The sequence below is a fragment of the Lepidochelys kempii genome, chromosome 1 (assembly GCF_965140285.1).
Source record: "Lepidochelys kempii isolate rLepKem1 chromosome 1, rLepKem1.hap1, whole genome shotgun sequence".
In the NCBI taxonomy this organism is placed as follows: Eukaryota; Metazoa; Chordata; order Testudines; family Cheloniidae; genus Lepidochelys; species Lepidochelys kempii.
Genome location: NC_136380.1, coordinates 336134431 through 336144196, shown reverse-complemented (window position 1 = coordinate 336144196; position 9766 = coordinate 336134431). Strand labels below are relative to the sequence as shown.

The 9766-nt window shown below is 46.1% G+C and overlaps 1 protein-coding gene across 1 annotated transcript; it reads left to right on the top strand.

Annotated features, from left to right (window-relative positions):
* The first annotated feature begins 7448 nt into the window (after nucleotides 1-7448).
* Nucleotides 7449-9499, top strand: LOC144930125 (molybdate-anion transporter-like). The gene has a single exon (XM_078851166.1). It carries the CDS (start codon nucleotides 7624-7626, stop codon nucleotides 8980-8982), a length of 1359 nt encoding a protein of 452 aa, XP_078707292.1. The 5' UTR covers nucleotides 7449-7623; the 3' UTR covers nucleotides 8983-9499.
* The last annotated feature ends 267 nt before the right edge of the window (nucleotides 9500-9766 follow it).

Genomic DNA, 9766 nt, shown 5'->3' with positions numbered 1-9766 from the left:
TCACTCACATTAACCCCTCCCATTCAAGCTCCCAGTCTGTGTACCCAACCTTAACTTTGTCCTCTTCATTTGTTCTGTAATGGAAATATGTTGTGAGATGTATACTGTGATTTTATTTATTGTTTATTGAAGGCCTAGTTCAAAACCCACTAAAGTCAATAGATGCTTTTCCATTTTTTCCAGAAGCTTGGGGTCATGGGCTAAATACATTGGCCCAGATCCACAAAGTTACTTAAGTACCTAAACCCCAGATGTAGGCCCCTATATCTGGGGTTTAGGCACCTAAATCCCAGTTTTGGCTCCACTGCAGTCCACAAAACTCACACTGAACCCTGTAGGTGCCTAAACGCCCTTGACTCCTGAGCTTTCAAAGTCAATGTTTTCTCAGGACCTACATTTTTGCCTCTGACCATGTGCACTGCTGCTGCCTCGGTCTAGGTGTCCAGATGCCTATCACCCACCTAAGCCCCAGAACAATCCACAAACCAGGGGAGATAGGCATTCAGCCACACAAGTCATGTGCTGGTCCCAATCCTGTAGGCGTGCTCAGAAGCCGATTACTGTATTGGATCTCATTCAAAATTGAGGAGGAGGTTGCAGTACCAACCTTATGAAGTAGCCCAATGGTAGGAATACCACTTGCATAGGATATGCAGGACCCAGGTTGAATTTCCCCCTCTACTAGAGGAGGCAGAATGTATTTGGACTGGGGGTCACCTGCCTCTGAAGAGCTAAGGGATATTCTGATGTGGGGCTATCTCAGTCTCTTCCACTGAAGCTGTTCCACTCTGGATAAATAATGAAAGAGTTATTAGAGCAGAGGGATTAGTCCACAGGTCTCCCCCTGCCCAAGGGTGCCTAACCACTGGACTACAGAGTCATTCTCTCTCAGTGAGGATTGAGGGAGGTTGAGACAGAATGTGCTTTGCTGGTCTCTGTTTCAGGGAAATGGGGTTTCATTTTTTTGTGTTAGTTTAGTTTTGCGGTTGTTGTGGGGTTAGTTTCAGGGTTTCTTTTGTCTGCCCTTTGGTCTGGCATGGCCATCCCAGAGTACAGAGACCACAGTTTGTTGTAGATTTTGAGGGTTTAACCAGTGGTCAGGGCTTACAGATTTTGCTTCCAGATGTCTCCGTGGAGGAGTGTGTTCTACAGTAAATAAAATGTAAGTAATTGTTTTATAGGGAGCATTGGTATAGTATGAGTTAGTATTTTAGCATATTGAAATTGGATCTCTTGGATACAGAATTGGATTTTATCATCTCAAAGAAATATCTTATTTGGATCCTTATATACATTTTTGGGAATGTTAAGGGATAAAGTCTATCAAATATTTGGAAAGTTTTTAAAAGCGTATAACTTGGTAAAGTGGAATATTGTTTTAGTTAGTCTCCACTAAAACACACTTTCAACCATGAAGTACAGTGATTAAAGAAATGTCATTTTATACATTCAATGATCACAACAAGTGCAAATATTTAATGAAAGAATTGTAAACTTCTCCTGAAGATATTTCAGTACATGGCTGAGAAAGAAAACAAGGAACTAAAGAAGACAAATAAAGTGACAGGAGATATCCCAGAAGAACAAACATCTTCATGCTTTGATCTTGGTTTGGATTATGTGAAAGAGATTGAATAGGGTGTTACAAAGATGGACATGCCTAAAGATACTATGCTTTAGATGCAGAAGACTTAAAATGTCCAAAAAGACTAGCAACCTGTTAAAATTGTAATAACAACATAAAGATGTTGTTAACTTTGTTTGTTTAGCTATCTTGTGGGTTGTGGTTTTTTTTAAGGAAGGCAATCTATGAAGGGTTAAACTACAGCAGGAAGTTCCCACAGATCCTTTAGAACACAATTCAGGTGCAAACTTCCTATTGATTCACACACGTTCTCATCAAGGAACAGGAATCAGTTGCACACACAGACAGAGAATACAGCCAGGAGAGATTACAGGAACATCAGTCCCATGATCACTTTATAAGTTATTTGTGCTATTGCATGGCAAACATGCACTTATGAAAAAGTGTCTTCAAAGATATAAAAAACCTTTCACCCTATCCAAACATTTTTACTTGAGACATTTTGAAAAACTAATTCTTAAATATTCACTGTCTAATTCAGTATGTTCATATTTTTAGGTGTGACCAACCCTGCCCCACACCTGAAATGCACACAAATACATCATAATTTTAAAACAAATTTGCATACTCTGACACAGAGGATTCTTGGCAAAGGGTCCTCTGCTCTTTGCAAACAACTCTTACTTCAGATCTGAGAAACTCACTACACAAAACGCATGGCTTGCAGGATATTTACCCATCAAAAATAATGTGTGAGGTATCTACAGAAAGCTTGTGACTTATCAAGGCTCAGTCATTGTGAAATGTATGTATGGGTAATATCAAAGGAACAATATAACTCCATGGAAGGTATGCTTTATGGATCTGGAGCAGAAGTTAGTCACAAGGAGATAATATGTCTCAGGCTATGTCTACTCTACTGTGGGATCCATGCTCTGGCGATCAATGCACCAGGGGTCAATTTAACGGGTCTACTGAAGACCCTCTAAATTGATGGCAGAGCGCTCTCTAGTCGACCCCAGTACTCCACCGGGAACAAGAGGAGTAAGGTAAGTTGATGGGAGAGTGTTTCCCATTGACCCAGCAAGGTGTAGACACTGCAGTAAGTCAACCTAAGCTACACTGAATCCAGCTACATTATTCATGTAGCTGGAGGTGTATAACTTAGGTCAACTTACTGCGGTAGTTTAGACATAACCTCAGTGATGGTCAGTTCAAGCAGAGAGACTTGTCACCATGCCCTGGTTAGCTAGTGATGTAATGCAAGGCTCAATTTTCTAGCTTTGCTCCATCCTAAGATTTTCAATGGAAAACCATCAGAGACAACTGCAAACAATCAAAACCACTTGGAGGTAAAAAAGGAATGTTACAACAGACAGGAAATTGCTCAGATGATGAATAAAGACAAAAGTCTGTTTTGGTATAACACAGGGTGGGGAAAGGCACTCTGGACCCATTCACTGGGGAGACAACTAGAGGGATGGGGGGGAGGCTCTCATGAAAAATGAGATCCTATATCCTGTTAAGCCAGCCAGCTCTGCAAAAGACTGAATTTGCAGGGGAAATCCTACTTTATTAGATAGGAAAGTGGATTATTAAGAATAGGCTCAGGTTTGTGATTTATGATTTCTTTTGTATTGTAACCATTTGCCTCCATCACTCACTCTTGTTTTGAGTTTTTCAGAAATAAACCTTCTTTGGTTTTATTACAAGCACTTATGCAGGAGCAGTGGTTTAAGGTAAAACTGGCAAACTGAGGTACGCTGCTCACTTGGGGGCAGAAGATCTGGAATTTCTGTGAGTAGCCGGTGTCAGGGGATGGATACCACAGGGGAATACTTCAAAGGGACTCAGGCACTGGGGTGCACACTCCTATTGTTAACCTGCAAGTCAAAGATAGGGCTGGCATGAGCTTGAGTGGCTGAAAGGTGGGTAGTGTCAGGGATCTGTCAGCCAGCTAGGCATAGGCAAGACTCCCTCATGCTGGAGGTCGGGGGTAGCAAGATAACTCACAGACCTGGGTGCCCTGAGAACTGTCACACACACTCATCTTTTGTAAAGTCACTTTTTTTTTTATTACACCTAATACCAGCATGTCTATTTCTTGTCCAAACTATCACACAGCAGGGTTGCAGGACTATAAGAACATATAGCTGTGTGCAGGATATCTTATTCTTTTAATAGTAATCTCAGTCGTTTTATTTTTTCCTGGTGCTCGGTTCTTTCTAAACTGTATCTGAAGAAAGAAAAGGAGTACTTGTGGCACCTTAGAGACTAACAAATTTATTTGAGCATAAGCTTTTGTGAGCTACAGCTCACTTCAGGAATAAGCACAGGTCGTTTGCCCTTTTCCGTTCTCGTTATAATCTTTGTCAGGAAAATGGATTACCCCCTTGCCATTTTCTTTTCTTTTTACAATTTTTGTTGCGAGTGTGAGCTCTCTGGTCTCTCTAATATCACATATTCCATCAATTAGAATCAAGGAGTGCTCTGCTTCTTTGACTTTTTCAGTATCCTGCATTTTGATTGGGTGGCATTTCCACTCTTTGCACTCCTCAGCCCTCACTGACTAGGCTGGAATGGCAGCCAATCAAATGCCAACTATGAATGCAAAATCAGTTATTGTTGCTGCCAGACTCTACCCCTAACCCAATACTTATTGATTTTGTTGGCTGTCTTCCACTTACGGGGCTGCAAATCAGGTGAATGATTGGGATTCAAGACCGAACAGCTCTGGTGCTGTGACCAAGCGTGGAGCCCCTCCTAGTTTTGATTGCCGCAGTGCATTATAAAGGAACTTTCAGTTTCTTTAGAGCAGCAGTGTCCAATACGTTCGCCACTAGCCACATGTGGCTAATAGGCTATTGAATTGTGGCTAATGCATGTGGCTTTTTTATAATGTGGCTAATAAGAAAAATTCAAAACCACAAGTGTGGCTAGCAGTGTGGCTAGCATCCAATTTCTACTGGACACCGCTGCTGTAGAGATTGCTCTGGTGGCTGGAACAGAGGATTCAGTAGTCCCCCTGGCTCTGCCACAGACTGATCTTGAGCAGGTCACTTAACTCCTTTCCGTCAGTCTTCCTATGGGAATAATGCTTTTATATGCACCAAAAATGGATGGTGTTAGATTAATTAATTCAGATCTGTGAAGTTCTTGGAGCTCTGTGGACGAAAGGCATGATATAAGCACTGTGTTATATAGCTAAATTCGTGTTTGTTGTTGGGTTGTGTACATCAGACAATGCTGATTATTCAAAGAAAGTCAAAGGATACTCCGGTGGTTGGGAAATTAGCCTGGGGTTTGAGAGATGTAGGTTGAACTCCCAGCTTGGTCATCAGCTTCCTGAATGATCTTGGGAATGTTACTTCCTCTCTCTGTTTTCTGTCTGTAAACTAGGGATAATGCACTTCCCTATCTCACACAGGTTTTGTGAGGATAAATACATTAATGATTGTGAGGTGCTCAGATACTATAGCAATGGAGGCCAGAGCAGTAGCTAAGATAAATCTGAGTTTTGCTCCAATTGTTGGTTATAGCCCATCCTCTGAGGACCTTCCTTTCTGAGGAATTTACCAATATTTCATGACTCATGTACTATAATAATTCCATAGGACATTTTTGAAACTAATCACAGTGCAATATGGAGCCCCAATCTCATAGCACTGCAAACAAACCATTAAACAGAAACAATGCTGTGGTACCTTGAGCTGTCCTTTTTTAAAAGATCTGGAATACCGTGTTCAATTCTGGTCACCCACGTTCAAGTCCCTCTTACTGGCAGACTTGGAATGGCTGGAGGCATTCCATAGGCCTTGTCAATGCCAAATCCTGAGCATCAAATTGTTCAACTTTCTGCAAAATACCATAATTCACAGAGATCTGGCCTTTCCTCCATCACTCACTGAGTTCACAAACAGTGTTGCATGCTCTTCGGCCATCTTGCTGGGATGGACAAAAACAATCCAGCACACTATGGTCTCAAACACTCATTGACAGGTGAAGGGGTGCACACCCTGACTCTACCTGGCATCACCTGTGGGGCTGCTCCAGAAATCTGTGGATTTGACAGATTGAGCCAAATCTGGGAACTTCACTTTACAATGCCTGGTACGAAGCCATCACCTGTGGTCACTCTGGCTGGTGCAACAGTCATCAGTAGACTATGCACATTTGATGATGATGGCTGATGTTCAAGAAAGATGTATCTAAACTGGAATGGGTTCAGAGAAGGGCTACTCCCATGATCGGGGCAAGGGTATGCACAAGGAGAGGAGCAAATAGGGCCATGCACCCCGCAATAATCAGCGGGTGGCACTGAACTCTTCCGGCCCTGGGGTCACAGCAGAAGCTGAAAGCTGCTCTGTCCCGGGGCCATAGCAGGGGCACAGAAGGTGCCCCTTGCCCCAAAAGAGGTGGAACTTAAATTCCTGTGCACGCCCCTGATCAGAGGAATGGAAAGCCTCTTGTATGAGAAGAGAGTAAAAGAGCTCAGCTTGTTTAGCCAAGCAAAATGGAGGCTGAGAGGGGATATGCTTGCTCTCTATAAATATATCAGAGGGGCAAAAACCAAGGAGGGAGAGGAGCTACTTTAAGCTAAAGGACAAACTAACTTGTGTTGAAATTATTCATGAATGGGAGTATGACAGGGCTGCCTGGGATAGCAGGAGACAGGACTTGGTGACCCAGGAGATCCCTTCCAGTCCTGTGATCCTGAAGATGGTCTTCAACACCCTCACAGTTTGTTTGCTCTGAATTTAGAGGGTTATTTTCCTCAAATTTTACTCTGAGGATTAGTTTTTCCCCAAATCATATCAGGGCTGTCAGGTGAGATTCCATCTTTCCTATTTCCAGGCGGCCTAGTTTGGAAGTTTTTCCACTCTAGTTACAGTAGTCTGGTAGCATTAGTACAGACTTTTTCAGGGTCTATAATGATCTTTCCTAGAATCCCTGCACTACTCCCCTCTTGTTAGCTATTTGTGATATTTCAGCTGTAGGATTCTTTTGGAGAATATGCCCCTCATTTCTGTTATTTGTGACACAATCACATTAACAAATTAGTGCATTCCATTAAAGTCTGCAATCAATTTAGGGGAGCAGGTTTTCTGTCATGTTCTTCTCCCTCATGCTGTACAAGGAGTGGAAACCATTTTAAAGTACCCTGCTGAGCAATCCTATGGCATGGGGGAGTCCCCCAGGAGACTCTAATGTCTCCATTCCAAGCACAGGGGCTGGGAATGGCTGGAGTGTACTGGGCTGCAGGAGTTCCCAGGTGGTAGGTATATTGTTAGATTGTTCCTTGCAGTCTGTAGCCAGCTGATGCAAGTGAGAGCAGCCTCCAGGCTGTTCAAACCTGCGTCAGAGCCAGAACTGAAATGGAGAATAAAGGAGCAGTAGCCAGCTCCCTGATAGCACCCCTGCTCTCCTGCACCCTCCCCGGGCTCAGCAGAAAATATGGCTCTTAACTTTGACTGTATTTATACAGTTAATTCCAATGAAGAAATGCTAATGCAAATCCTAACACTCATTCAGCTAATTTATGACACACAAAGCAGCAATAAATCTCTCTGTGTGTGCTTAAAGTATTGGAGAACTGTGAGCTGTTATATACCTCAGATGCTATCCTGTTGCTGACCTGTACTGTGCACATTTCTGTAGGAGTATATACTCTCTGTACTTATAAGGCCAAATTCTCTCTCCAGGTCTGGTCCCCTCCCTCCAGGTCTGCTCGGGGGAGGGGGGAGAGGTCACGGAGAAGGTGCGAAAGCAGCACGAGCGGCCTAGCCACCCGCCCCCCTGCAACGCTCGCCCTGTGGGCGGGGCCAAAGCGGCTCCCCCATCACGTGACCCCTTCTCCAGCATGGCGGCGCCCTGGGCTGCCTCGGACGGGGGCCGGCGGGGTGTCGCGGAAGCGGGTCGGGTTGCGTGTCAATGAGGCGGGCGGGCGCTGGCGAGAAGCCCCCCCCCCCGCCCCCGAGCGAGCGGGGAAGGTGCTTTGGAGTAGACCCCAGGGAATGCACATGATGTTTTGAGGCACCATGCTACTCACTGCATATGTCGCCTTTGCTGTCCTGCTGGCAATATGCCTGGGTTTGGAGTTCTCTGCCTGCCGCGCCAAGCTCACTGTCAGCGCCTGTACCAACCCTGTCTTCCTGCGGTTCCAGCTGGACTACTACCAAGTGTATTTCCTGGCTCTGGCGGCTGACTGGCTACAGGGCCCCTACCTCTATAAACTCTACCAGCACTATCACTTCCTGGAGGGCCAGATTGCCATCATTTATGTCTGCGGCTTTGCCTCCAGTGTGCTCTTTGGACTGGTCTCCACCTCCTTGGTTGACTGGCTGGGTCGCAAGAAATCCTGCATCCTCTTCTCCCTGACCTACTCGGTCTGCTGCCTCACCAAGCTGTCCTGGGATTACTTTGTGCTGGTAGTGGGGAGGGTATTAGGGGGGTTGTCCACGGCCCTGCTTTTCTCCGCCTTCGAGGCGTGGTATGTGCATGAGCATATGGAACGGCATGACTTCCCGGCAGAGTGGGTCCCGGCCACCTTTTCGAGGGCCGCCTTCTGGAACAACGTCATTGCGATCGGAGCGGGGGTGACAGCCAACTTCTTCGCTGAGTGGCTGGGCTTGGGCCCCGTGGCCCCATTCATGGTCTCCATCCCCTTCCTCATGCTGACAGGCATCTTTGCCATGAAGAACTGGGATGAGAACTATGGCAAGAAACGGGCACTGTCCAAGACTTGCATCGATGGTTTGAAGTGTCTGCTGTCTGACCGGCGTGTCCTGCTCTTGGGCACTATCCAGGCCTTGTTTGAAAGTGTCATCTATATCTTCATCTTCCTCTGGACACCCGTCCTGGATCCCCACAACCCACCTCTGGGCATTGTCTTCTCCAGCTTCATGGCTGCCAGCATGGTGGGGTCATCGCTGTACCGTATTGCCACATCCAAGAGGTACCACCTCCAGCCCATGCACATCCTCTCTCTTTCTGTCTTGATGGTATTCTTCTCCCTCTTCATGCTGACTTTCTCCACCAACCCTGGGCAGGAGAACCCTTCTGAGTCCTTCCTGGCCTTTTTGCTGATTGAACTCTCCTGTGGGCTGTATTTCCCTGCCATGGGCTTCCTCCGGCGGAAGGTGATCCCAGAGAAGGACCAGGTGGGCGTGATGAACTGGTTCCGAATCCCCCTGAACCTGCTGGCTTGCCTTGGCATGCTTATCCTCCATGACAGCGACTACAAGACAGGTACCAGGAACATGTTCACCATATGCTCTGTGATGATGGTGATGGCATTGTTGGCCGTCGTTAGCCTCTTCACCGTGGTCCGGAACAACGCAGAGCTCAAAGTGCCTAGCCCGCAGGTGCAGAATGAGCTGTCCTCCCCGGAGCTCTGATCACATGCCTGGCACGACTGGCACCACCCCCCCCCCCGTTGGTAAAGTCTCCAAAAGCTTAATACTTTGAATACCAAGACTCTGGGCTAGAGGAGAGGACTCTAAGTGAGAGAGACTCTGTAGAAAAGACAGTTGCTCTGAGGACTGGTCTTTGGGTGTTGGGGCCGGTCCGGTATGTTCTAACTTTCACTTGGAAAAACGTTTTGTTTCAAACAAAATTTGTATAAATCACAAGCAGCCTCGTGAGCGCCCAGCAAGCATAATTTGTTCCTTCCCACCCTGGAGTGCCTGCGTCCAAAACTTCCTAACCCGAGCCTTCAAACTCTGGGAGCTCCCCGCATCCTCGGTTTTGTAGCTGCCATGTTTGGAGGTGGCGGGGAGAGGCCAGGCGGTGGGAGCACATATCACAGCTGCTTGGCCCCTAGCTTTTGCTGGGGGGAGAACAAGGAAAGAGACTCTCTTCACATGTTGGAGGTATTGACCCCAGTTACTGCATGAGCCAAACTCCAAACCCCTTCACTCTATTATTTTTTGGGCCTCTCCCCGCCTGGCCTCTCCCCGCCACCTCCAAACATGGCAGCTACAAAACCGAGGATGCGGGGAGCTCCCAGAGTTTGAAGGCTCGGGTTAGGAAGTTTTGGACGCAGGCACTCCAGGGTGGGAAGGAACAAATTATGCTTGCTGGGCGCTCACGAGGCTGCTTGTGATTTATACAAATTTTGTTTGAAACAAAACGTTTTTCCAAGTGAAAGTTAGAACACTTTCTGCTGCTAAAAGGTGGGAC

Excerpts from the sequence above, each read along its gene's own strand:
- LOC144930125 (XM_078851166.1), top strand. The coding sequence starts at position 7,624 with ATGCTACTCACTGCATATGTCGCCTTTGCTGTCCTGCTGGCAATATGC.